Source organism: Apostichopus japonicus, chromosome 1 (genome assembly GCF_037975245.1).
Source record: "Apostichopus japonicus isolate 1M-3 chromosome 1, ASM3797524v1, whole genome shotgun sequence".
Taxonomy (NCBI): Eukaryota; Metazoa; Echinodermata; class Holothuroidea; order Aspidochirotida; family Stichopodidae; genus Apostichopus; species Apostichopus japonicus.
The window spans coordinates 13,365,284-13,379,776 of NC_092561.1; the positions used below are offsets into that span (position 1 = coordinate 13,365,284).

The window sequence follows — 14,493 nt, forward strand, 5'->3', positions numbered from 1 at the left end:
CACACACGCATAAATATATATATATATATATATATATATATATATATATATATATATATATATATTTTATAAAGAAAATCGACGTGTTTACTCCAAAAGAAAATATTAATAGAGAAAACCAGAGAAATAAGATGTGACTCATCATTGCCAAATAAGGAGTAAGTTTTAGAAAATATATTGGAATTTTCGGCCTCCCTGGGACCTTCGTCAGCAATACTTGGCAGTCGAATGAAAAGTACAAAATGTAACACAATGAAAGTATGACGCTAGATAAGTGTAAGTTGCATTGATAGAATTAATACCAAATGAACCATGACTATTCAGGAAGCGGATAAAGGAGCAAAGAACGGATTACACATGTTTGGAGAACCGATAGTTGTTAAGGGGTCCCAAGTCTTTATTGAGGCCGGTGATGTGAGACTTAATACGAAAGATCCAATCGATGTCTTTACGTTTACTTTCAGTGGCGGATTTGAAGTTCGAGGCAATTAAAATACATTTGAAATTTTTGAGAGAAAGACTATGAAGATTGGAATGTATCATATCCCAACTAACAGTGGTGCAATGACAGTTTAGTGATTCATGGTTTCTATTTAAGTCGAAGAATACGAAAGGAATATCAGAAAAGAGATATGGCACGATGAAACATTTATCCAATAATACATTTTCAGTTGGAAAGTGTTAACTGTAGGAATCAAACGAAATATAGAAATTGTGAAGAAAAAAAGTTTCTTTACATACTTCCCAAAACAAGTTTGGACCTTTGGATTTCCTTGGAATTCCGAGAGACAAAATCGTGACTTTTCTATTGAACCAAACGAATTTTTCATAAAGATAGCGTCCTCTAATAAACACATTCCGGTCAATTGATGTTATTTTCTAAAGTTATGATAACCATAAATAGAATTTGTATACTAGTTATCCGTTGAAGGTATTCAATTACTACATGTAATTACAAAATCAGCATTGTTACATAATGCTATGAATATTGGGGCTCGAAATGAACAAACAAATAAAATAGGATTTTACCCAACTGGTTCATTAAGAGGATGTGAGTGAAGGATATCGGATGGATTTTGTAAATTTGGGAACTAATGTTCGTTTATTTACTTCACCACCAGTATCTGTACCTAGAAATCTACATCAAACACATTTACTTAGCATAACGAATCGTCGGTCAATAATATTCTGTGTTCAGGGCAAAGGTCAATTGGGAATGTCAGTGAAACGAGGGATGTTCCATTGCAGAGGAGGGTCCACCATCAAGAAAACCCAATTTCTTTACATACGCAGGAATGACTGAGGTAAACCTTTGATAAAGACCAGGAATTACCACGACTTTCATTCCATTGGTAATTGATCGAATTTCAGAAACAAAATTAATTCAAATCGATCAAAATGCTGTCATAAATAATTACAATAACTTAGAACAAGAACCCTAAACTCCAAGTTTACGTTTACCATTATATTCATTGATGTCTTCAGATTATTTAATATTCATGATCCCTTCTGAACATGTTTGGGGAAGAACCCCCCAAGAACACAGTGTTCTAATCTTTGTTCGATGCCACACCAAAGCTCATTGCCTTAAACGTTTCATTTGGTTACACCATGGAGCTATTACCGGTAATAACTCCATGGTTACACGAAGAAAGAATTGAGTGTTGACTTTGCAATTAACTCCATCCCATCTTCAAGTAGTGGATGTTTGAGAAAGTGCTCGATCGGATACAGTAGCATAAAAAAGTATTGATAACCAACAAAGGAGTAAATAAAACGTTTACCTGTAATAAACAATGTACATACGAGGAGCACAGAACAATTTACTCAACGAAAAATTTCTGTGCACCAATAACATTCTACAATTGGCATTTTTAAGCTGAAATAATATGACAATGGCACGCACAGTAGAATACATTAAAATCTCACATTAAAGTTGTTGAAATATGTACATATTGATCCATATAAGAAGCAGCAAGGTATTTCTGGACGTTTTAACCACATATGATAACTAATTTTTAGTACGGTACCGCCTCAATATTGAAGTTTGTAACATTAGCTAGTGCATACCATTGGTGTCTTTAATTGTACTGTCAAAGTCTGAAACGAAGAAAGGAAGGTTTAAGAAAAGAAAAAAAAATGAAACTTTCTTTAATGAAATTTGAAACAGCATGTTTCGGTCCCAAAACAGTGCAAGAGGTGTTCATCTTCAGCATCTAATGGCAAATAATATCACAAGTTAATTAATGATCCGGTTTCTTCTTCACCCTTGAACTGGTTTCCAGGTAGTAAATCTTCATTTAATTTGATCTCTTGCAATTAGTCATGACGTCGTTGCTTTGATACTGAAAGTCTGCAAACATTTCCTTATCGATTGATTCTGTGAACAAGGTTTTACTTACATCACTCTCGGTAACAGCCAAATGGACATTGCTTTGTCATTCTCTGAATACTGTAGGATAAGGAGACATAACTTTTACCTTAAAATGGACATTCTAACTATCTGCATACTTGTGTCTGTGGTATCAGGTAATTTTTCATTTTATAATAAACGTTTATGTGTTGAATATATCATTCCTAGGATTTAGAAGCTATCATGGCTGAAATGATCTTAATCCTTATACTTTTTGAATGAACTTGCAAGATAAAAACAAAACTAATTTTACTGACATGTATCTCAGTTCGGTATTTTTAATAGCATATCTAAATTTATTACGTGATCACATACTATTCTGTGAAACTGGTTAGACTGTCAGATAATATTAGTAATAGTTATATTTTCCTTTTACATTTTGAAATTAATGTTTAATCATAATTTCTAGAAAACCACAGAACAGATCTATTTCGAATGTCATGTAGCCTATCATCAGTGTTAACGAAGGTAAATCTTGTCACAATTTAAATATGTAAGCAACCTAAATGGATAATATACGTGATGCACATCCATATAATTTATTTAAGGAAAACCAAATGTTACATTAGAAACTGAATTAATAATCTACTATTTTATGGTGCAATAATAGTATCAAAAATGTGAATGCTGAACTTTTTACATGATTAACTGTAGCGTATGATAGCCATAGTGTGCACTCACTAATTGAAATCACCTGTTTAATGTACAGTGCAAAACAACAGGTTTTTGGGACCCTTTTTCTCTTGCCAAAAGATCGAACCAAGTTAGGAACGATAGACTGTACGCAGAAGGGTTTGTTCCGACTTTTCAAAGAATTATCTGCTAAATATCAAGAATATTTACTAACTCTAATCTACATTTTTTTTTGTTTTTTATTCAGAAATAATTGAAAAGTAGTCAGTATTAATCATTAATTTAATATCTGTTAAGAAAATAAAGACGGATTAACAGCATAGTTTATATTAAGAGGTTTATCGTGACGAAATGTTTTACCTTGAAAACGCATGCAGGCAGCTAATTTTAGTTCTTTAAACTTAAGTCGTAAATAACCAATTGCTTCAACAGCGTCAAATGGATATTTGTCCACCAATATGCGCACCATTTCAATAAATACAGCTATGATTGGGATGTGATTTGTGGGAAAACGCGTTTGATGTGTTCACTGAATAATGTTATGGTAACAAGTAATTACTTTCATCTAGAACCCTTACACGGTAGAAGTGACTTCTGAAGAAAGAGAAAAAACACACAATGTTTTGCTCTCATTCCTTAAGTCCATCTTGCTTAAGCTTTCATGTTATTGTTTAAAAGATAATTAATAAATTCGACGCATTATTCATTTAGCGACAAACGGAAGATTTCCACTGAGTTCAGAAGGTCAAATTCGGAACTTTCTATTCAACCAAGCGAATTATTCGTCAAGAGACCGTCCGGTATTAGACTCATCGAGGTCAGTTGAAGTTGGGATGTCGATGCAGTTTTACGCTTTGCTGGAGCTTGTGAGTATACTCACAAATCATTTATCTTCATTTTCGATTGTGTATGTGCGTTTCAAGGAAAAAGTATCAGACAGGTATTTTGTCCTTAATGAACAAAGGAGAGATTAAACAATCCTAAGAAATCTAATTACACCATCCTATAATAAGTAACATTTCACAAAAAAGGTTAGAAACAGCTAAATAATCGGTTAATTCGACTTTAATGTTAAAATAATGACGGAAGAAAGAATTGTTATAACTTAGGGTAGACTTCGTAACATAGAAACAGGTAAATGTTTGCGTATAATGATTTTAACTTTTACAGCGTTGGAATCGTTTATTGTCTTGGGAGAAGCTTCGTTGGTTCTGGCGATTGTGAGATTTACAAAAGAGTTAACACTACATCAAAATATATTATGGAGATGGACTGCACTGCAATGTAAATTGAATGTATAGAGATGCTTTGCAATGTAAATTTAATGTATTGAGTTGCAATACAATGTAAATTTAATGTATCGAGACGCGTATACAATGAAAATGTAACGGGAGATGCACTGAAATGTAAATTTAATGTATAGTGATGTACGGATGGGGAGTACGACTAAGATTTATAGCAAATATAAAACTTTCTGGTTTATGGAAATTACGGTTTGTTGAATATTTTACGTTACAGAACGAGCGAGAAGAATCAATATCAACAACCTCGTGGCTTTCCCTGGTGAGTATTTTCATACGGTGTCAAGAATAGTGTTTCGGTGTATTTCTTTCCTTATTTTTTAATTGTTTTTGAGACATATTTATCATTCCCGTCTATTTCAGTACTTACTTATATATTACTCATTTTTTCTCAAATATTTCGTTATAAGCGTTGTGATAATTTATAATGTTTCTTACATTTATGGCTCACTTTTGCACATTTGGTTTTGCCCGGAACTATACAGCTCACTAGATATGCCTTAGATAACAACTCCAAGAATATTCATGACCATTAAAATGAGGTGTTGTTTTTATTCCCAGTAGCCTATGTCATGATATTTATTCAGTTTATAGTTCTTCATGTTTTTAAAGGACCAACTAATTTTGAGAACAATATTCTATTGTTTCTCTCTGGATTTTTGTAATATAACTCATCTTTGCCGGGGTTGAATTTACTACATCTGTCTTATAGAGATGGAGAGACGAGCGGTTTACCTGGGACCCTGAAGATTTTGGTGGAACTGACCTTATTCTTGTAAGTGGTGACGACGTTTGGACGCCAATTTTATACCTAACCAACTCGTGAGTATACGCTTGTTAAATTCTTTTGCGCCTTTTTACCTCATGGGATTACGTAAGGATATCTAAAGATTAAGAAACATATATGTTCACTAATGTATTAACTAAACGTGTGGTTAATCCATACATTTATCTTTAATTTAATGATGTGAGACTTTTGTTATTTTCGTTACTTTTGAGGAACAGTCACAGTTAGCTTGCATGTTTCTTGTGATTTCGTATAGGTTGGAAACAAATAATCAAGGTATCCTATCATCACCTCGGTCCAAGATCTTGGTGACATCTTCAGGGACAATGCAGCTCGGAGGTGCACTTATCCAATCGACGAAATGTCCCGTTAAGTAAGTTGATTTTCCTTGTGATAGAATTAGGAAATCCGACAAGATTTCCTGAATATTTGTTACTTTAAAGACCCCCTATGATATAATTAATGAATTTATATCATGCTAGAGTAAGACCAGTGTGTTAAGCTGTTACAGCCACGTGGGAATTGCTGTCTTCTCGAAATAGGTAATATTGAGTAAAACGCGATGTGAAAGTCAGCCATGAACTGTGCAAAAGCACTGCAACGATTTTCACATAACAAACTAATATTGCAAATTGACTCATATATACTCTCGTGAAAGTAACCGTCAACCATTGCTGTCCTCAAAAAATATTTCCAAACCAATAGCCTTTAGCTAGTAACAGTGCGTTACATGTAACACTTGGTCATATTATTGGTTTATACAATGAATAAGTCACTATCAAAAATAAAAAAATGTTAAATAACAATATCCAAGTGAAAACATGACAAAGTGCTACAAGATATCACACGAACACAATTTTGACCTAAGTCAAGGTTGACCCTTTAATATTTTGCAGTGTCTATCATCAATCTGGTTTTGCTTCAAGATCCATGTACATTTTAACCGTTTTGCTTTCTTTTTGCCAGTGTTGTCTATTTCCCTTTCGACTCTCAAGTGTGCCGATTCTCTTTTATGCCCGAGAATCAAATCGAGGAGCACATAACTTTATACGCTGATAGTAATCTGTTTGTTTCACACCTGGAAAGCAACCAATGGGATTTGCTTAAAGTAACCGCCACCAATGCAACATATTATGATGTACCTGATTATGTAGAAAACAGACTTGTGAGTAACCACACGAAGGTATCTTTCTGTATTTTTCTGAAAAGAGATCCATCTTATTACATCCAAACGCTTATCATACCGTCAACCCTATTGTGCGCCCTGGCGTTTGCGACCTTCTTGGCGCCACCTGATAGCGGGGAACGCATATCGCTGGGAGTATCAATGGTCCTAGGTTTAACGGTTTTCCAACTTCTCGTTTCTGAGACACTGCCAGCTGCTAGCAAGAATACCCCCCTTCTGAGTGACCAATTGGTAGCAAATTTCATCATGGCCTGTTTGGCGGTGCCATTCTCGTTGTTCAATATCAACATCGCATACGGCGATAGCCCATTCTCGTCGATGAAGAGGCATTGGCTTAGAAAAGCATTCTTAGAGACTTTGCCTGTGATGCTCTTTGTCACGCCTTACGGAGACAGACTTAGAGAGGAGACTGTAAATGAAATTGAAGTTCAACCATCTACGGAGACAAATTCCGATGAAGAGTCGAATGTTGGTGATTCAGATGTAAAGAAAGTAACGAAAGTTAAAAGAAATCAGATTGAACAGATGCTGGATAATATACCACAGAAGGAATTAAAGAGCGTGGATAAGGTATGTAGTTGACGAAGGAGAAGCAAACCAAACTGGTTTTTAGGATAGAATACATCCGCCCCTCCCACAATTCTAAGAAATGTGCAATGATTTAAATTTCTTATAGTGAATGTGCTAATATGTGTTGCCATATAGACGTGAGAAGGTGTCCTAAACTTCTGTGATTGCATTTAGTCCTCGTTTAATAGTGAAAAAGGGAATCGATTTATTACGCGGATCAATGCCAATGATAACAGACCAAGTGTGGATCTGAAAGTATACGGTGTCCACATGATTACCTTCTTATGCAATTCTCATTAACATGAATTGAACCTATTAGGTACTTTGAAATTATAGAAACACTCAATGTTTGAAGGTTCTTACTTTGTACATTATTTGCAGAAGTTCCAAAAGTAATTTGGATTCTTCTATTCAATTTGTCGACTTCTGTGGTGTCTCTATGGTTCCGTCGTATTGTACCAGGTTCCACGGAGTTTCTATGGACACTAAATCTCTACAGGAGAGTCGAAGTGTAAAATTAAAAGTCAATAGTAATGACACCAGATTTTTACTCTGTTGAAATTGCAAAGAGTTAACATCATACTTTCATTAAGGTTCTGAACCTCTAATTGTATACCGAGACATTCCTAGAATGTTAAAAATAGACGGTTTACTGTGTCGTTGTGTGCATAACTGTTTTTAGAGTGTCATGATCATGCTTGCAATGTAATTTACACATAGGTGGCCATCATCCGGCTTTCTCGCATACTTGAGGGCGATACTTATGACCTCTAAGCATACCCAGTTGTAAGTGAAGGTTGCAATATCTTGGGTTTAGTCATATTTGTTTGACGTGACTTCTCACACTGTTAAGTAGGGAATGAGAAAGGCCTTGCAAGGATTGACTGCTGTTGTTAGCTATTTATGATAACTTAATCAAAATCAGTATTGTCGATAAACCAGATCCTGACAATTCCTGCTGCAAACTCGAAAATTTATTCATTTTAATTGTTATCGTAAAAGTAAATTTCCCAAAATACTGAAATATTAATGTTAGCACAATTCACATTGAATATCTAGGAAGTTTTACTCGTCACACGGACAAGTTGCGAAGCAAAAAGCAATTATCTATCAAAGTTCATAATAATTCCTTCAACTGTTTGAAATATTGCGTCTGTTGTAAAGAATGGTAACGTAACATTTGCCACAACCTTACATCGTTTAATTGAAAGTAACCAAACAAATTAAAAACGATTTAGGATATAAGCTTGTCTATTTCATCTTTATCTCTTCACAGAAAAACATGCAGGCTCGTACGGTGGCTTTGGTGATGGACAGGCTTATATTGATTTTGTTCACTGTTGTTTTCTTGCTCATTGCTATTCTTGTCATTCTGGAATTCCAAAAAAACAAAGGCGTTCTTGATGACGATTGTGAATCCTTTGCATGATTGTACTCAAGAGATAAACGATTCTGCCATAGTTTGCGTTTTAATGTAGTAACTATTATTTATGAAGGACAATGTCTTACTCAAATATGAGACGTAATTGGAAGCCTACCATCAGTGGAGAAGAATCGCCCATTATTATTGGCCAGAATTGCCCTTCGTATCTGCTACGTAAGCTATGACGTCATAACATATCATACACCATTCTTAATGCGGCGGATGGCATCCATTTCCCCGGTTCACTCAATTCAAATAGAGGTTTAATGTAGAGTGCATGGGCTGGATGGTAAGGTGCTGTGTGGCTCAAGGGTCTAACCATATACCATGGAAGCGATTCTAAAAGCGAACTTGGTCTGGCATGAGAAGATTCGAGACCGGTATGGTCGATAAGTTTATATATATATATATATATATATATATATATATATATATATATATATATATATATATATATACCTTTTCTCAAGTTCGATAAAAGTTAATCTATTTGTTACTTTGACATGTTTAAACAAGTTATCCAGTGAAACTCCCTTTATAATGCGTTAGAGAAATAATGTTTCATATTGTAGCTGGACCTGATCAACAAGCTAGGAAAGTTTGGCGACGATTAACAAGGAAGGTCTGTAATCATATGGAATGTTTTTTGGCTTCATCTGCCTTTTATTATGCAAATATTAATAAAAAGTAAATGTAAATATGTTTGCTTTAAATTGATGATATTTTCGTTAGGCATAGTTAAACTGATGCAAGAAGCAAAGGACACACAGACTTAAAACTACCAAGAGCATATGATCATTTCATGACAACTCTATTGCTGTTGATTTTGGAAGTTAACTCTAAATAATTCATGACTTGGTGGAACTAGGAGACAAACAATGAGAACACCAAGACACATGATAACCACATTACATAGTTTTAAATATTGTTGAAGTTATTCTGAACATTCACCATATCATCACACTACTAGCTAATGTAACGCTCAGTCTCTAACTTTTAACTTGGAAGACATTCATTAGGAATATAACAGAAATATCCGTATAATCACGAGAAAGTCCCTGCCACACAAGTCTCACCTTTGTAAGATAGTGAGTGGGATCCTATGCTTTGTTGTTGCGCAAAATGACGTTGTGCCGCCAAGTCCCACCCCATCCCCATTTCCAAACACCAGAGTTGAAAACACGTCACTTTTTCTATATTTAGTCACGACATCCCTGACTCGAGTGCAGCCATTGTCTCGCGTCACCGCCTTATCTCTGTAGGGAAACAATTCACACACTGTTTTGAGCCATTTCACTTTTAAGCTTGAGTTACTCGATTCATGACTATGTGTTGCACAACACTGCCCTGAGATATCTCCCCCTCTGCCATTTTCCCGCGTGCTTCTGTTTCACTAAACCTGTGAGTCTTACGAGGTTAGGTTTGGGATGTGTGGTTGGATTGCATTTTCTGTTGGGGTGGGAATGCGAGATGTGCAGATTTAAGACCTATTGATTCCATTAACAAACAATTTCATCAAGTTTTTAGGAGAAAATCAGCCTGCGGTGGTTTCATCCTTCCAAAGTCGTCATGAGACTAAGCTTCATTCTTTTCTCAACTAAATTAATAAACCGTTATAAATTGGATCTGGACATTACAATAATCCCTGATAGCCGAAGGATGAGACTATTGTATGGTGCTACAAACCGATATCGTCTTATCATTTATTTAATGATTGCTCTCTTGTACACTGTAAATACTTTTATTGCGAGAGTGTAATAATCTTTGCGAGGAATATAATAAAGTTGAACAAAAATCAAGATAGACGAATGTATTACGGATATGTTCAACTCTCTTTAGGTTCCTAATAACAAAAGTGTACGTATTTCAACTCCTTACAGTATTTTCATTTGTCGGTAGTGTTCCGGGGGAGGTGCACGGGGGGGGGGGGGCGTGGTAGCATTTTGTGTATAACTAAAACATTAACATTTATATATAATGTTTGGAGCCTAGTAAGGCATGAGTAATTAACAGCTGTCCACTGTCGAGAAGAAATATGTAATATATTTGAACTTTTGAGTAAGTATAACCTTGTAAGCCAGCAAACATCATTGAAAATGCTCACCCACCCCCCCCCCCCCCAATCACACACATACACACACACATGCATCCAACTCTCTCTCTCTCCAAAGCTGTTTTATACTAAGCAGCCGCAGTTTCGTCTTCGATCTTGTTGTGTATGATTAATGCATTTGCATGGATTGGTTAATACGACGTTCATAATTATGACAAGCTGGGTTTTACTATGATGACAGTAATATGCCGTGCAGGGTTAGAGTATATACACGAATTGGAGAGTGCTGTGAGAAGGTATATACTCTATAGTCGAATAATTAATAAACACAATAGACTTTACAGAAAGTCCATAGAAATAGTCTGTGCTCGGGGAAGCGGTTTACTTGAAGATTCGAAGAGCTTGACCAAGAGAATGGTCTACCTCACACTAGTCACTGTTTCCATGCACGTGAATAGAGCAGGCCTTAAAACGATGCCGCCCCCGCCCCCATAGTTATGTAAATCAGTATCAGTTATTTTTACGACGCTTAAACGACCACACTTGTGGGAGAAACCCGCAAGAACTTATGGATTACAACTTACACGTTCGGTGGCTTCCAATTCAACATTTGATCTCAAATTTGGAATATTTTCAATTAAGAAAGTCATTTCAGATGGGAAACCGTAGATTGCACTTGGATGAAAAACCCAACCTACTATGACCCGGCCGGGATCTAATCAGGAACCTTCTGATTGCCGCCGCCTATATCCAATCGGCCCCAGCACCGGCCCCAGCATCGGTAAATGATTACATTTGATGGTGGAAACCAGATAAACCAAATTAATTAAGATATTATCATAAATAATTGCATTAACATAACTTAACAAAAAACCATTAAACACAAATCTTGCGTTTACCTCGACAGTCATCCATGATTCTCGAATCTTAGAGATACCTTAAAGACGTTTGTAAGTTCAACCTAGTATGTAAAACAGTATTCGATGTCACAACACAGTGAAAACGTATTTTGCAAGCTGAACGCCGTGACGTTTTTTTGGTTATATGTAGAAAGAATTAAGTGTTGACTTTGTAATTAACTTTCTTCCAAGAAGTGGATATTCAATATGATACAATAGAACTCAAACAATATTGATTGCTATAAAAGAGTACATAAAACGTTACCCGTGTTATGCAATGTACACACTATTGAACCAAGGACCATTTACGCAACGACGGCACGTTTTATTGGTTTTATATTGTCCCAGCACAGACAAGTGACGAGTGACAAAATTAAAAACAAAATTCTTGTGTACTTTCGTGTAGATGCGAACGAAGTTTCTAGAATGTTTAATATACATAGATGAATTTCAAAAGGGGATTTATGTCACCAAATCATTGTCGTTATTGGTGGAATTGTCAACATTATTTGGGTAACTTCTCTTTTCCGTGTCAGGTATGGTGGGAATTTGTGTAGTTTGAAAGGATAAAGAAGAACGATTGCTGATATTTCCCATTCAATGAGTGTTTCATGGTCATGTATGTTTAAGTGTGATAAATGGCATCATTTTGCAAGGTCGTGTTTGGCTTCTGGAGGTCAGATCACATTTTAACGTTATCAACATCATATGGTTGATTTTTGTGTTAATTGGAAATTAACTAAATATGAACAGATCATTTTATGTGAAGAAATTTCTGCTAATGCTGCAGGTAAAGTTGTATTGTTGTCAAATTTTGCAACCAGACAGTTGATTACGTTGGAGCTTTCACACATCTTCTACCTCTACATGTTGAGGGAGTGCGGTCAAAAGTCTTAAACTTAACCAAATGCTTTTTGAACATGCACTTTCTCAGAAAGTACAAAAGTAAATCACTTAAATTTTCATAGGCATGCATCTTTTAAAGATATTACGTTTTGTTTATGTTTTTGTTATTGTAGAAAGTTTTTTTGTTCTGTGTTGAAATATGTTGAAAGAAAAGGTTCAATTCATCGCACATTCTAAATTATTTGTGTTGTCATTGCTTTTTGCTCTCTTTTAAATGTACCTTTCTGCTGTGAGGGATTCAAACTTGCATCCAAATATTTTTTACCTAATTACTAGATCATAATTAACTTAAAACATGTGTAAAATATTCACTGAATGGGTGCTATGAAAAATATTCTGGAAAATTTACATAACAATGTTGTACTTGCGTTACATACTCATCATATAAAACTTTACAAAACAAGCAGTTAAGTAATTTTTACTTAAATGTTTTAGTGTTCTTAATTCACATGAAAATTAAGTAACATTTTACTTAAACTGTGTAAAACGTTTTCTGAGTGTATCAGGTTGCTAGATAAAATTGCTTTGTGAAATTGTCTAAAATAAAATCACATTGATATGGTAAATAATAAATCTTTTTATTTTCAGCGTTAACTTTTCCTGTCGATAGTTCATCCCTCTAAAAGGAAACGACCTTATAGTAATTCGAAACAGTTGTCCGTAGCTGATAACTTGCATCTTTATGTCGTGAAGATGTCCTTAATTTATACAGATGAATTCATTATACTTGGCATGTTGTTCTTTTGATCGCTATGATTCTGGAGTTGCAATTATTAACGCAAATCACCTCGCATCTTTTTAACATCAGAGGATATAGAACTGGTTCAGTTTATACATTACTGTCTTCCAGCACAACACTGAAATTATACCAATGAAAAATCAAATTAGCACATAACATTTAACTGATCATATGCCAGCTCTTGTTAAAAGCTTTTAACTGTAAAAAATCGACAACTTGTATTTACTTAACACATCCAAGCAAGCGGCGTGACCTTGTGGTGTCTTTTATATAATCACATGAGAACATTACGTTCGGCTTTCGCAAGCAATAAAGTTTGGATTACAAACATAGTTTTGCGATAATCAACGGACGGGTGTTATGTTATGTTATCGGATTCCGTCAATAGAAGGGAAATGACCAAAAAAGTTGTGAAAGGATTACTAATTAATACATCAATAGACACACTCGTTAACTGATTGATTTTAATGAGACATTGAAAGCTTGAATGTGCATATAATGGTGATCTATTATCGGTTAGTATAATGGTTAGTACGTTTAAAGTTAGTTTCAATTTGTGAAAATTATCCCTCTTTGCTTATAAGATTTGAATTGTAATGGTGATTTTCCGTCTTCAAATATTCGATTTTGTTCCCGATATTACTAACAGCATGAAAAATCAAAATCAAACAAAAACTGTCAGTAAACTGCTTATCCACTAAAGAGTCTGTGTAAGAGAATGTGTGAAAGTAAGTGGGCCTGACGTTTTGATCCTAGCAGGATCTTCTTAGATCCTGCTAGGATCAAACGTCAGACCCACTTACTTTTACCCTGCATGAATAATCATATATATATATAAATACAGATACATATCTTTCAATAACGTTGCATTTTGTAAGTTAGGACACAACCTGCGTATATGTTATGAAGATATGATGAAGAATTGGCCTCAATTAGCTAAGTATAATATCTCTACGTTTCTTAGACTGAAAACTGAAAGTTGAAACACGACGTTATAGAGTCACAGGTGCTTAAATGCTTACGATTTGTAGCATCTGACTTTATGAAGTTATTTCTTCAGTTAAGGGTGGTATCTGCATACATTACTACTACAATTCTGAAGTGTTTACTTATAGCTAGTGCCTAGCATTGATGTCAGTAACGCTGTTGTTTAATTTTACCATGAAAGTGTGAAATGAACAAGTAAATAGGTAAAAGACATGGCAACCATCTGTCATGACTTTTGAAGCAGAATTTCCCCAAAACAGTTCAAGAGTTCCACTGAAGCATCTACACATTATAATGTAAAGTAATGATTGAGTTTGGTTCCCCTTTAACTGGATTCCTCCGATGTGTAAACAATAAGTAGGCCAGACGTTTTGATCCTAGCAGGATCTTCTTCAGAGGCTGAATAATGCCTCTGAAGAAGATCCTGCTAGGATCAAAACGTCGGGCCCACTTACTTTTACACATGCTCTTATACATTCTCTTTAGTTGGTAAGGAGTTTCTTTGAAATTTTTTATTGTATTCTTTGTTTATCTTTTTACTCCCTATCAAGTAGTCATGTATCGTTGCATTGAGACTGAAGTCTACACACACGCAT

The 14,493-nt window shown here is 35.1% G+C and overlaps 1 protein-coding gene across 1 annotated transcript; it reads left to right on the top strand.

Moving 5' to 3' along the window:
• Positions 1 to 2,424: 2,424 nt before the first annotated feature.
• On the top strand, positions 2,425 to 10,193 carry LOC139961192 (acetylcholine receptor subunit beta-type acr-3-like). Its single transcript, XM_071960561.1, has 7 exons — positions 2,425 to 2,529; positions 3,758 to 3,912; positions 4,565 to 4,609; positions 5,060 to 5,169; positions 5,391 to 5,507; positions 6,101 to 6,890; positions 8,167 to 10,193. Exons 1-7 carry the CDS (start codon positions 2,487 to 2,489, stop codon positions 8,317 to 8,319), a joined length of 1,413 nt encoding a protein of 470 aa, XP_071816662.1. The 5' UTR covers positions 2,425 to 2,486; the 3' UTR covers positions 8,320 to 10,193.
• Positions 10,194 to 14,493: the final 4,300 nt, after the last annotated feature.

Bases quoted from the DNA above. Each gene is read 5' to 3' on its own strand.
- LOC139961192 (XM_071960561.1), top strand. From the start codon at position 2,487: ATGGACATTCTAACTATCTGCATACTTGTGTCTGTGGTATCAG. The intron at 5,170-5,390 runs GTGAGTATACGC...GATTTCGTATAG, and splicing joins ATTTTATACCTAACCAACTC to GTTGGAAACAAATAATCAAG. The intron at 6,891-8,166 runs GTATGTAGTTGA...ATCTCTTCACAG, and splicing joins AATTAAAGAGCGTGGATAAG to AAAAACATGCAGGCTCGTAC.